General features: G+C 37.7%; 1 protein-coding gene across 2 annotated transcripts in view; it reads right to left on the bottom strand.

The window, feature by feature from the left end:
- NUFIP1 (nuclear FMR1 interacting protein 1) overlaps positions 1 to 14,882 on the bottom strand; it is a 59,449-nt gene that overhangs the window by 40,772 nt on the left and 3,795 nt on the right. For both annotated transcript variants that reach the window (XM_037155083.2, XM_037155082.2), the window contains exons 4-6: positions 14,014 to 14,076; positions 13,311 to 13,387; positions 2,991 to 3,083 (exon numbers count right to left, since the gene is read on the bottom strand). In XM_037155083.2, the coding sequence (XP_037010978.2) occupies positions 2,991 to 3,083; positions 13,311 to 13,387; positions 14,014 to 14,076 (233 nt within the window). The remainder of the gene's footprint in view (positions 1 to 2,990; positions 3,084 to 13,310; positions 13,388 to 14,013; positions 14,077 to 14,882) is intronic.

The following is a 14,882-nucleotide window of genomic DNA, read 5'->3' as shown; positions in this document are numbered from 1 at the left end:
AAAAACTATAAATAATAAAATGGGAATAAATACGTATCTATCAATAATCGAATAAAAAAAAACTAAGCAAATGAGAACAGAGACAGAATCATGGATACAGAAAGGGTGTTGATGGTTGCCAGATGTGAGGTGGTTGTGGGAAAATGGGTAAAGAGGTGAGGGCATTAAGAAGTACAAATAGTCCTGGCTGGTGTAGCTCAGTGGACTGAGCAAGGGCCTGGGAACCAAAGAACCATGGTTTGATTCCCAGTCAGGGCACATGCCTGAGTTACAGGGCAGTTCCCAGCAGGGGATGCACGAAAGGCAACCATACACTGATATTGGTATTTCTCTCTCTCTCTCTCTCTCCTTCCCTTCCCCTCTAAAGATAAAGAAATAAAATCTTTATTAAAAAAAGTACAAATAGTTACTTACAGAACAGTCAAAGTTCTCTTACACCATCCCTAGTAAAGTACAACACATGAGTAAAGTACAAGGGAAATGGAGTAGCCAAAGAACTTACACACGTGACTCATGGACCTAAACAATGGAGTAGGAATTACTCAGGGAATGGAGGATGCAGGGTGGAGCAGTACAAAGGGTAACAATTGGGGCAACTGTAATAGCATAATTGATAAAATATAGTTTTAAAAAACTGGCCAAAGACTTTAACTAGTGTATCATAAAAGAATATCAAAATGGCCAATAAGCAAGCATATAAGAAGGTGTCTGACATCATCAGTTATGAGGAAATGGTAATACAGAAGGAAAAGGTATAATAATACCAAGCACTGACCTGGACATAAAACAATTAGATACAGAGTCAGGAGATGCATAAATTGATACAACCACTGAACAATAATAATTCAAAAAGTAAATAAATGGATACAACCACTTTGGAAAATTATTCTGCCTTAATTATTAAAGCTAAACACATGGATATCCTATATATGTATATGCATGTGTATGTAATGAAAATGAGTACTTATGTCTATAAAAAAACATGTACTAGAATTTCATGACAGCTTTATTCATAACAGCCCAAACTGGAAACAGCCCAAATGTCCAACAGTAGGAAGACATATATTCTCACAATTGAGTTTTATACAACTATAAGAATGAACTTATAGCTACATGCAATATAAATGAATCTCACAAAATAGTTTTGCACTACTGAAATCACAAACCAAAGAATACATAATGTATGATTCCACTTAGATAACATTCCAAGAACAGGTAAAACAAAGCTATGATGACAGAAATCAGATGTGAGATTACCTTTGTGGGAAGGCACTGAACTAGGGATGGTATAAGAGAACTTTGTGAGGTGAAGACTTTCTGTACAGTCATGCACTGCATAATGCTATTTTAGTTGATGATGGACTGCATCTATGACAAGAGTCCCATGAGATTATAATGGATCATCGGAGCTGTCTAATATCATAGCACAATTCATTACTCACATGTTTGTGGTGATGTTGGTGTAAACAAACCTACTATGCTGCCAATCACATGAAATTATATACACATTTAGTTATATATAGTACATAATTCTTGATAATGGTAAAAAACAATGATACTGGTTTATGTATTCACTATACTATACTTATTATTTTTAGAACATTCTACTTACAAAAAAAAGTTTGCTGTAAAACAGTATGCTGTGTTACACTAGTAGTCAATCTCATACATCATGTTTACTGCATCTCAATGGTACCATTTTCTCATGTGCTTGATTTAATCTCATGTTGTTTTATAAATTTATAAAGTATACAGTGGTATACAGTAATGTCCTAGGCTCTCAGTCCCTCATCACTCACTCATGGACTTTCACTGAGCAACTTCCAGTCTAGCAAGGTCCATTCACAGTAAGTACCCTATATAGGGGTGTTTTTTAAATCTTTGTTACTGTACCTTTCTTATGTTTACAGGTAAAATACTTATCATTGTGTTAACACCTGCGTACAGTTTTCAGTACAGTGTCATGCTGTACAGGTTTGTAGCCTAGGAGCAATAAGCTGTACCATACAGTTTAGGTGTGTAGCAGGCTGTATCATCCTACTTCGCAAAAGTATACTCTATAATGTTTGCACGATGATAAAATTGCCTACAACATTTCTCAGAGCATAACTCAAAGTTAGATAGTACATGACTATATAAATAATCTGTGTGGAGTTTGCATGGGTGTGTAGGTGTATGTATGTGCACAAATGCATCAAGTACATTTAAGCTTTGTATATTTTACTTAGATTAAAAATGTATTTCAAGAAAAATATAAACTAAAAAAAACTCTATGGAGCTGAGTGACAGTGAAAACATGGTATCTCATATATTGCTACTGGAAGAGTAAACTAGAATTGCTTCTATGATAGATATTTGGCAGCTAGTATGACAAATACACATGCGTATTATCTTTTGACTCGGCAAATCTACTTTTAGGAATCCATCCTCAGAAATACCTGCACATGTGTAAAATGTATGTTTAGGGCAATACTGGCAACTTTTTATTAGTAAAAGTTTGGTAAGAATTTAAATGTCTGTCAAAAGTTACCAAAAAAAAAAAAAAGGACCCCATGGGATATCTTTAAACTTCCAACACACCCTCAGAGAATGAGGAGACCTGTTATGTATTAATAAAAAACAATATCCAAGTATGTTATGTGCCTAAAAAGCAAGGTGTAGAATAGTATCAAAAAGATAGAAAAAAAAGATTACTATCTACATGCTGCATACATGTAGAATCTCTCTGGAAGGATGAAAATGGTTGTCTTTGGGAAGAAGAACAGTTCAGCTGGGAAACAAAGACAGAAAAGACTAACTATAAATCTTTTTGAAAACAATACAAATACAGGTCATTAATTATTTTAAAACATTTAAGTAAAAGAGTTACAAAAGCAAAGATTTTAGGATTGGAAGTACACAGACTTTAGAATTTTGATGTATGCTCTATTATTTGTAAGTATAGTTGTTTAAAATATGTATTGAGAATGTAAGAATTTTAAAGAACTTACCCATACTGTGTTGTTGTTAATACTGCACCTCTCTGTTCCTTTTCAAGTTTTAACTTTTTCTTCCTTTCAATATTGGCCAGCGTTGGGTAGTTTCTACAAAACAAAGTCAAAAAAATTATAAAAGGGCTTTAGAATACAACTTTAATTACACAATCAAGAAACTGCTGCATTTAGCAGCTTCTGTTTAATGACTAATACTATAAATCATAATTTACATAAACCTTCATATAAAATTTATATGAATCTTAAATCGCCTCTAGAATCTTTTTAAGGGGAAAAAAGTAAACCAGAACAATGCTACTCAAAGTATAGACCAGCTGCTAGTCCACAAACTTTGCTATGAACATGTGAGTAGGTAAGGAGCTTTACAGTAGAATTTATTTTTTTTTATTTTATTTTATTTTTTTATTTAGTTACTTTTCAAGTACATTTTTTTTTTTCCCTCTTCCCCCCCCCCCGCCCGGTCTCCCCCCTCCCTCCCGTTCCCCCCCCCCAGTCCTCATCACTGTGTCATTCATACTTGTTCCTCAAAATCCCTCCCCCCTTTTTCCCCCTTAAGTTCCCTTCCCTCTCCCCTCTGGTCGCTGCCCACTTGTTCTCTATTTCAGCGTCTTTGTTTTTATTCTGTTTGCTTGTTTGTTTTATTCTTTAGCTTCCTGTCAAAGGTGAGATCATATGGTATTTGTCCTTCAATGCCTGGCCTATTTCACTCAGCATAATGCTTTCCAGTTCCATCCATGTTGTTGCAAAAGGTAGTAGCTCCTTCTTTCTCTCTGCTGCATAAAATTCCATGGTGTATATGTACCACAATTTTTGTATCCATTCATTTACTGATGGGCACCTAGGTTGCTTCCAACTCTTGGCTATTGTAAATTGTGCTGCTATGAACATTGTGGTGCATAGGTTCTTTGAAATTGATGTTTTAGGATTCTTGGGGTATAATCCCAGCAGTGGAATTGCTGGGTCAAAAGGCAGGTCAATTTTTATTTTTCTGAGAAAATTCCATACTGTTTTCCATAATGGTTGTACAGTAGAATTTAATAGAATATATCATACGATGTGCTTAAACTGATCTAATTCATCTATTTGGTGTGTACATACCCATAAATACTGTAAGAAAAATGTAAATCTATGCAATTAGTTATGCAAATACATAGTGGTACATCCAAAGTTATCAAGATGAGGAACAGACTGTTTTCAAAAGATAGTCTACCAGAAAGGATAAGAAAAGTACACAAACAGCTGGAATGAAGGGGAAAATATAGTCAATTACCCCAAAGAATATTAAGACTGGAGGGTGGGAGAAAAGATCCTATCAAGCTGGAGAAATACAGAAAAAAAGGAACATGTAAAAAATTGGTCTTACTTGGTGTTAATAGACATAAATCAGAAACAAAAGCTTTCGAGTGTTCTAAGTAGCACAAACAGTGCAGATAAACCAAGGCCTCAGAAAGTGCGACAGATCCAAGGAACAGACAAGTAGTTCATTTTGTATGACACATAGTTACAGGCAATCAGACTACAAAGGTAGGCTAAAACCAAAATGTGCCTTGGGCGGAAGGCTAGAAAGTTTACATCTAATTCAATGGAAATGGGAAGCCACTACAAGTTATGAACAAGGAGACATAATACAAGGCAGTGATTAAGATTAAATCCAATAGCAGTATGCAAGATAAAATGCTCTGATAGAGCTTTCTTTGGAGTTGGGTAGAGATGCAGAAACCAAACTCTGGTGGTGAAGAGAAGAGATCTGAGAAGTATGAACAGCACAGAAGGAGGGCAACACAGACAGATATGTACCAATCAGCTGGGATGCTCATCAGAGTAAATTTTAAGAAACACCAACAGGGACTTCCGCCAAGATGGAGGATTAAGGTGGATGTGCCTGCCTCCTCTCACAACCAAGTTTAAGGACAACTAAATATTAGCATCAGAAAACACAACCAGAACACGGAAAACTGAACTTTTCGGAAGTCCGCTAACAACAAATTCTCCGGCCCGGCCGGTAAGAGGCAAAACCGGCGGCGGCGGGTTGAGGAGTTACAAAGGAGAACTCGTTCGACCCGGGCGCGGGCGCGGAACCCAGACGCGCGACTTTTCGGAAGTCCGCAAACAGCGAATTCTCCGGCCCGGCCGGTAAGAGGCAAAACCGGCGGCGGCGGGTTGAGGAGTTACAAAGGAGAACTTGAACGACCCGGGCGCGGGCGCGGAATCCAGTCGCACGGGTTCCAAACCCAGGATTGGACCTAGTGAGCAGCCCACCGGGTGAGTGACTACGGAGGAGTCAGTGGGGAGGCGGTGGCAGCGAGTTGACTGTGGGTGCCCGGTTACGCGCGGGTGAGGGAGTGAGCGGGGACCGGCGGCGGCGCCATTTTCCCCGCTCTGACCACGCCCCCACATACAGCGTCACAACCCAGCGACCTGGGACTCCAAGGCGCCGCTTCTCTCACTTAAAGGGCCAGAACAGACCAAAAATGTCGCAGGGGGACCTCAAAGTCCCGGAGATAAATCTAAGTGACGAAGAAATAGCAAATCTCTCAGACGCACAGTTTAAGACACTTGTCGTCAGCTTCCTCACAGATCTGGTGGACTATAGCCATAAATTAGAGAAACATATGAAGGCTAAATTAAGGGAAATGAATGGAATTCCACAGGAAACCCATAGAGATGAAAAAAAAACTGGGACTCAACTCAATGGAGTAAACCAGAAGGAAGAAAAAAATGATCAATCAGAAAGGAATGAAGAAATAAGAATTCAGAAAAATGAGGAGAAGCTTAGGAACTTCCAGGACATCTATAAACGCTCCAATATCCGAATTATAGGGGTACCAGAGGGGGGAAAGACACAACCACCAGTGGAAAAACTATTTGAACAAATAATAAAAGAAAATTTCCCCAATCTGGCAAAGGAAACAGACTTCCAAGAAATCCAAGAAGCCCAGAGAGTACCAAAAAAGTTGGACTCAAGAAGGAACACACCAAGGCATATCATAATTACATTAGCCAAAATTAAAACGAAGGAGAGAATCCTGGAAGCAGCAAGAGCTAAGGGGACAATCACCTACAAAGGAGTCCCCATCAGGCTGTCAGCAGATTTCTCAAAAGAGACCTTACAGGCAAGAAGGGGCTGGAAAGAAATATTCCAAGTCATGAATTCTAAGGACCTACAACCAAGATTGCTCTACCCAGCAAAACTTTCATTTAGAATGGAAGGACAGATAAGGTGCTTCTCAGATAAGACCAAACTCAAGGAGTTCATCATCACCAAGCCCTTATTATATGAAATGTTAAAGGGACTTATCTAAGAAAAAGAAGATAAAGAAACATGAACAGTGAAAGGACAACAAATCCACAGTTATTAACAACCACACCTAAAACGAAAGCAAACCAAAGGACAGCTAGAGCAGGAGTGGAAACATAGAAATGAAGATCTCAAGGAGGGTTAGCAACAGGGGAATGGGAGGAGGAGATGGGGGGAGAAGGTACAGAAAACAGGTAGCATAGACAGTAGATAGAAAATAGATGGGGGGCGAGAATAGTTTGGGAAATTTAGAACCTAAAGGACTTGAGACACATGGACATAAACTAAAGGGGGGTAATGGTGGGGTTGGGGGGGCAGGGTGGAGGGGAATGGAGGGGGGAATAGAACAACTGTAACAGCATAATCAATTCAAAAAATAAATAAATTTAATTTAAAAAAAAAAAAAAAAAAAGAAACACCAACAAATCTTGTTCTGCCACTGTTTCTAGGGCATTGTTTCTACCTCTGTCTTTTTTTTTTTAACACCTGCATCACTGACTTGAACAGTACAGACAATGTGAAGCCTACTGGTTGGTCACACTGGAAGTAAGAATTGAAATGACATTAAGTTGTGAAGTAATCAGAAAAAAGGCAATAAATTTCAATAAGGACAGTGCAAAACAATCTCTTCAGCCAAGAAAAATAAAGTCCATGATGAATACACAAGCTATAAATAAACATAAGAGGAAAAGATCAAGGTCATAGGGGATAAAAAGTTGACAGCCAGCCCTGGCCAGCATGGCTAGGTTGGGTGTTGTCCAACAAAGAAAAGGTCACGAGGTCAATTCCTGGTCAGGGCACATGCCTAGGTTGTGGGTTCAGTCCCTCGTTGGGGAGCATATAAGAGGCAACCAATCAATGTTTCCCTCTCACATCAATGTTTCTTTCTCTCATTCTTCCTCCTTCCTCTCTCTTTGAAAAAATATTTTTCAATAACCTGACAGTCAGTACTGTAAGACTATACTTTCGGAAAGCAAACATAGTCTAAGGTTATGTGAAATGGATTCGGGCACATGTTCAAGTGTGAAGTCTCCTCTCACGATACTCAAAAGTGCTCAAAAATTCTCAGGGCACTGTGTCCAGTTTCACATTTCTAAACTAAAATGAAGGGTTGAGAAAAAAAAAACTTGGAAGGGATTCAGAAAAGACTCAAAGATGATTAGAGGATGAAAACAAAACCCCTGAAGAAAGATGAAAAGAACTGGAACTATCACAGCCTTCAAAAGTGGAAAAGATGTGACAATAAATGACCTCACAGAGAAGATGGCAGCCAGCTGTTCTCAATCAGAAGACAGGCTGAAATGATTTCAAAAGCAGAAATGATGAGGAAAAAGGTGATGATGTTCCCAGGCCCCAGTGTCTAGGCACGTAACTAACTCACAGCTACTCAACAACCTTCACATCTCTGAAATTCACTTATTCATATATTTAGATTTCCTCAACATTTTTCTCCTGAGTACTCCAGCCCCTTAACATGTTAGGCCACGTTCTAAACAATAACATTTGGTACTCTAGTGTACCCTGTACACACAAATAGATGCTACTTAAGTGCTCCTCAATAACAAAGAACATAAGTATCTGTTATAGCAGCTGGATTGTAGGTTAAATATAAAAAGTATTCCGCCCTGGCTGGTGTAGCTCAGTGGATTGAGCGCGGGCCTGTGAAACAAAGGATCACGGTTCGATTCCCAGTCAGGGCACATGCCTGGGTTGCAGGCCAGTTCCCAGCAGAGGACACATGAGAGGCAACCATGCATTGATATTTCTCTCTCTCTCTGCTTCCCTTACCCTCTAAAGATAAATAAATAAAATCTTTAAAAAAAAACTTGCAGTTAAAAAAAATAAATACATAAAAAATAAAATAAATAAAATGTATTCCTTATGTAAGACATCAAGAACACTGTGGAAACTTTCCTTTGGTGGAAGCCTTTTAAAACAGCTTTCTCTTCCTGGAAGATTTAAGTATCAGCTCTTCCCTTTCCTACAGGTAAAGGATCTTTCAATATCCCCTAAAAAGCCACAAAATTCTATTTTTCAATGCTCAAATTAATAAAATCTTGGCCCAAAATTTATACCATACTTATTAACACAGAACCTAGAGACTAAAAACTAAGGAAAACAAGGGTATCAGAAGGCGAATGATCCCAAAACAGGGATACCAGATACAAGACACAGTCACACACACACACAACCATCGGAAAGCCTCTCCCTAGCAGCACATTACTGACACCAGCACAAAGAAAACCCTGGAGCTTTGATAAAGGTCAGAGGTCAGGTTCCTAAAGTACAATTAACATAACCAATTCAAAGACTACTGAAAAAAATCACAAAGTGTCTTACATTGCACAATTTCGTACAGATAACTTAGCCCAGTATCTCCCGTTAGAGAATGGATATTATGAAGTTATAAAGACTAGGATAAGTGATATTTTCACAGTTGGTTTCTTTATTTTTATCTTCTAAAATCACTTTGCTTCCTGTATTTCCATCTTTCCCCAATACCCCAAGAAGAACTGACCCTGAAACTATAAGCCCTTTTTCTTTCTCTTCCTCCTGTTTCATCTCACCTCATCTTCCCCTTGCTTAAGCACTAGAGTAAATAAATAAGCAAAACTCTGCCATCTGTGATCATACCACATATTCTTTTGGATACATTATACTCTCTTTCCTTATCCCCAAATCACCACGCACTTAGTGACTTCTCTCCTAACCAAGTTCTCTATAGAAACAATCCCTCTTCACTCTCACTGGACCACAACTACTTCAACACAAGCCCTACTACTGTATTTTATTTCAAAGTGTTTCTGAACTTCAAAAAGATGTAGCATTCTTTAGGAGCAGACCCCTTTGTTGCAATTCTGAAAGAACTGGGAACACAATTTCAAAGGATTTCCTCAGAGCCACAGCAACTACTGAAATAAATATCACAAAACTACTCCACCTAGTGGACTCCCATCTGCTGTGAAACATGTCCCTATACTCCTAAAAACAAGATTTTGGAAACAAACCTCTCATTACTCATTTTCCCCAATGCCAAATCATACAGTATTTCTACCTCATAGATCAAGAATTAAGAACTGCTTTTTTTGAGGGGTGGATTTTTTTCCCCCATAATATTAGTGGAAAGCCTTAAAGTTTTAAATTAAATACAATGGGCACCTCTGAGTTTGGCTAATCTGAAAAAAAATAAAAGATGAAGGAATAAAGGCAAAGATATACTTTCTTTAAAGGAGCAATACACCAAGCAAATTCTTAGCATTTTCTTTCAACTCTAAAATTCTTACTCCTTGAAAAATCTTTTGCAAGATTTTCTAACAGAGCAATTGAAAAGTCTTTATCTTTCCTGCCTGTCAAAAACTACCATGGTTTCCTCAGAAAGAACATAGTTCTCACAAGAAGGATAAAATTCAAGACATAAGGATTATTCTGCCATACTGATGTGAAGTTTACTTTTTTAGGAGTTCAAATAATACTGTTTTGAAGATTTTATTTTAGAGAGAGGGTATGAGAGGGAGAAAGTGAGAGAAACAGCAATGTGCAGTTGCCTCATGCACACTTCCAACTGGGGATCTGGCCTGCAACCCAGGCATGTACCCTAGCTGGGAATGGAACCGGTGACCTTTCAGTTTGCAGGCCAGTTCTCAATCCACTGAGCCATAGCAGCCAGGACTAAAATAATATACTTTTTTTAAAAATTGAGGATAACAGCCCTGGCCAGGCAGATCAGTTGGCCGGAGCATCGTCCCATAAACCAAAAGGTCACAGGTTCAATTCCTGGTCAGGGCACATTTCTTGGTTACTGGTTTGATCTCCAGTAGGGACATGTATGAGAGGCAAATGATAGATGTTTCTCTCCCTCTCTCTCTAAAATCAGTGAGCATGTCCTCATGGTAAGGATTTTTTTTTAAAAATTAAGGGCAACAGAAATTTAAAAAGTAAATGTATTTTCACGATAGGTTTTTAAAAACACTGTTAATGGAGAGAACGTTAGTGTATTTTTGAGGTAGCTATCAAATGTGCCAAAAGAAATGTTCCTCATGCTTTTTATTAATAAAGTATACTTATAGAAATAATATACAAATATGTTAGAGCAAGAACTGGAAAAACAAGACATAGAAGAACTTCAGATGAAGTCAGCAAGCACCAGAAGATAATTCCAGAACACTGTGTTAACAAAGCAGTATTTTAGGTACAAATACACTTCATTCAAAATTGTCAACCTTACCCAATTTCCTCACTTTCTTTAAGCATTTCATAATTTCACAAACCTGTAATCTCATTTATTCCATCCACAGAATTTGCCCAGTCTTCCTCCAAGTTATTCAACCCACTGTCATAGACATACCTTTAGCCTACATTCTAGAAACGACAACAAGACTCTCTTTCCCCTTTGCTCCCACCTATCGCACACAAAAAGAATAACCAGTAAACATACTAAACACTTGCTTGCCTATCCTTCATTCAGGATAGTGCTGCTTCCAAATACCACTTGGAGTTTTAAACTTTCCCACCAAGCTCTGAGGTAAATGCTACTACCTCAGAGTAGCCTTTCCTTAACAATTTTGTTTGGGGATATTCCATAAACTCTGCTGTCACTAAAGGTGGCCCAGCAACTGACTGCAATTAGAGCTACATGGAAGTCTCCTGGAATACAAAGCTACTATTTTCCCAACAAAAAGGGGCAATTTTGGCTATGTGTGCCTTTCGCCTTTTTCTCTTCCTCCTGCCTAGACTGTAGGCTTAATTTTTGGATATGCAGTAATCTTCTGCTGGACACGAAAATGAAACCACAGACCAAGGAGCAACAAAAGAGAAAGTGAGCGAGAGAGCGAGAGCGAGAGAGAGAGAGAGAGAGAGCGCGGGAGAGCGAGAGAGAGCAAGGGAGCATGAGCACCTGTGCCTAATGGTGATGTTGAGCAGGAACAGTAGCTCTGAACTTTTTCTACTTTGGAAAAATAACACTCTTTATGATAAGCCACAGTATAGTAAGGTTGCTATTCCATTTACTGGAGCACAATCTTAATGGATGCAAGGATCACTTCATCCTAGTCACAGAATGTTTCCCATGTCCAACTAGGCATGTCTTGATTTCAAAACTCGTCTCCTAAAGCTGTGGCAGTTTATTAAAGTTAAACATATGCTTATCATTGACCAACCAATACCACTCCTAGATATTTACCCAAGTCAAATAAAAACCCATGCTGTACTCTGAACAAAAACCTGTACACTGATATTTATGACAGCTTTATCTGTAATCATCTAATACTGGAAACATCCGAAATGTCCCTAAACTGGGAAATGGTACAGTCATATACGAGACATCCATGTAGGACAGAAAAAAAGCAATAGAAAGGAATGAACTACTGCTGCATGGAACAACAGACATGAATCTCAAATCCACTGTGCTAAGTGAAAAAGTCAGACTCAAAAGCTATAGACTATATGATTCCGTTCATATGATATTCTGCAAAAGTACAAATATAACAACAGAAAACAGATCAGTGGTAGTCAGGGACTCAAGGTTGGGGGAGAAGCTGACCACAGAGGGCATGAGGGGATTTGGGGGCATGATACAATACTATTCTATATCTTCAATGCGGTGATTACACAACTATATACATTTATCACAACTATGCATTAAAAGGGATGAACTTCACTATATGTGTGTCTTAAAATAAGTGGAGAGGATGGGGCAGGCACTACACCTCTTATAAGAAGCCTTTCAAAACAAACTGATGGCCTGCCTTCCAAAGACTACAAGTACCCCTTGACTAGACATTATTATCCTTACATGATTAAAGGTAATGCTTCAGGTTTTTATGGTCTCATGGCCACATTACATATATTTATCCTACTCACAGAAAGAGTATTAAAAGCAAGAGTCTATTCCTATCTGCTTTTGGTGATCTAGGCCATATATAGTAAAATCTTTTCCTTTTCAAATACTGAATGTTTACCTCTAATTCAAGCTAAACTACTGACAAGTTATTCAAAGATATCATAATGTACATTAAAATAAATATGAAGGTTGCTGAGGTTTCTCACTAACATTAGAAAATCAAACCAGTCTTCTGCCAGGGACTTTATATAAACACATGCTACCTAAGTTAGCTTGCATCTATAAATTCCTTAAGTTTCTCTAGCCAGTCGATTTTTTTCCATTAAAGCACTAACTAGTTGCACACCACCACAAGGGGGCATAGTTCACATTCCTATGGGGAAAGCTACTTTAGAAAGTGTTGCATTCAAATACAATCTATGTGGTTGGTCTTGGTGATTGTTCAATGCAATCAGAATTTAATGTTAAAACCACAGCAGTTTAATCAGTATTAGTTATATTACTAATCTACAACCATAATGATTAATCAGAAAAACACATTTCTGCCCCATTTCTTTAAAAAAAAGGTTTAGTTTAAAACATGAATTAAAAATTGAGTCTCAGAAGAATTTCTCCAACCACTTACTTGTATGTACTAAAACAGAGTTACACACATAATAAAAATATTTCCAAGGTCTATTTATATATATCAACATTTATAAGATCCCTTACGTCTATGGCTCCATGGAATATAAAGAGCCATATAAAAGATGTTCTTACATTTGTCGAACCTATAAATAGTTTTTTTAAAAAGTTACATATGCAAGGGAGGGAGGTGGGATTGGCTGGGGTGGAGGGAAGTAGTGGTGGGAATGCAGACAACTGTAATTGAATAATAATAATGTAATTTTTTCAAAAGTTAGATATACAAAATTCATCAATAGGATTATAATAAGGGTTAAAGAGGCAGAGAAGATACCAGATACTGTATTCAAAGAAGGGCAAGATAGTCCTGAAGGCAGATGAAACTATTCTCAGGGTGGCAGGATTTCAGCTGGGCTAAAGCTGTGAGCAGAACTTCGAAGACAGAGAACGTATGATTTTCTAGAGGTAGCAGCTTGAGTAAAGTCATTATTTGGATGTACTCAGCCTTGCCACAGTAAAAGATAGTTACTTCACTGGTTCTAGACCCTTTACTCACTTTCTCCTTTCTTCTCTCCATCTCGAAATCTCCTCTGGAGTGTCTAACTTGATCTTCTTCATACCTGGAGCATGCATCTAAGGGAAAAAAGCCTGCTTCAGGAAGCATATTTATGCTTTAGACTAAATCTCAAGCATTATGGGGGATAATGGAGACGCTATACCCAAAAGTTTAAAATGAGTAAACAGGTTTTACCCATCCTATGATTTTTCCTTTAAAGAATAATAATTTCCCATATATTCAAATTAGTAATATTGATAAGGAAAAAAGAGTAATATAATTTTGGTTACAAAGTAAATATATCACCCACTTTTCAATTGACATTAAATATTCAAATTGATGGCCTAACAACCAAAATTGAGGGAGGTAGCAAAAGAAATAATGAATACACAAATCAGTTTGAAACAGCATGGTATTGAAGAACAACCACAGAATTTTGAATAAAAGAAATTTCAAATGCAAGAATCAGTTCAGAGACCCTGGGCAAATCACTATTTTATCAGTTAAATGAGGTCAATATCTATCTACTTTACACAGTGGTTTGTGAGGATAAAATTGAATAATAGATGTAAAAACGCCATTCAAAGTACAAAGCGCTGATGAATGTTACTTATTGTTAGACTACGTGAGTGAAGAGCTGTTGAAGATAACAGATCAATGAAAGAAAAAGAACATGTATGGAAAAAACCCCACAGGAACTTACATTTCTCCAATGGAACTGGACAATCTTCTCATGTGCACTAAAAGAGCAATCAATTTCAGGACACTGTAAGAGTTAACAAAAAAAGACTATTCAATGTTTTTCCATATTAAGTATACCCTATTAACTACATATACAGACATACTGTGGTCATATTACATAGTTACCCCATCTATGTGGTGTTATCACTGCATAGTTATGTCAATAGTAAAACAAAAGTCACTCCAGAGTTGAATTTAAAAGGAAATGGCATTTTCAAAATATATAGTATAGTAATACATATTAACTTTAGATGTTGTAAAATGTTCTTTATTTCTAAAAGTGAGGGACATTTCTATCAATATAACCTTAAAGAAAACCTTTTTCAAACTAAGAACTTTCTTTTATAACTTTATTTCTCCAATATTCTGATTAAAAAATATTTTAAACTGATTTTAGAGAGAGAGGAAGGTAGAGAGATGGAAATACTAATTCACTGTTCCACTTTCTCATGCTTTCATTGGTTGATTCCTGCAGGTGCCCTCAATGGGGATTAAACCTGCAACTTTCGTATAACAGAATGATGCTCCAACCAACCGAGCCAGCGAGCCAGGGCTGGTTAAAAAAATTTTAAGTACTTAATAAGGTCCAGACCACCCTTAGAAAGTAATGGGCCATGGCAAATTACATGATGTGGTTATATAGTCAAGAGGAGCCTTACAGGGAAAAGAGCTTACAAAGGTGCACAGAGCAACTAGAGGGGTAACCAGCCCTGTTATGAAGCAGAGGAGGCCCACATACACTAACAGCTGTGAGACTATCCTTCTTTGCTGCCATCTTACCTCTTCCTGAAGCAGTGGGCTCCCCACCCTCAAACTGAAAATTCCAGGGTC

Source organism: Artibeus jamaicensis, unplaced genomic scaffold (genome assembly GCF_021234435.1).
Source record: "Artibeus jamaicensis isolate MK-2021 breed Jamaican fruit bat unplaced genomic scaffold, CSHL_Jam_final contig_414, whole genome shotgun sequence".
Classification (NCBI taxonomy): domain Eukaryota; kingdom Metazoa; phylum Chordata; class Mammalia; order Chiroptera; family Phyllostomidae; genus Artibeus; species Artibeus jamaicensis.
Note: the sequence above shows the minus strand (reverse complement) of the source record. Positions and strands in the feature narration are given on the sequence as shown.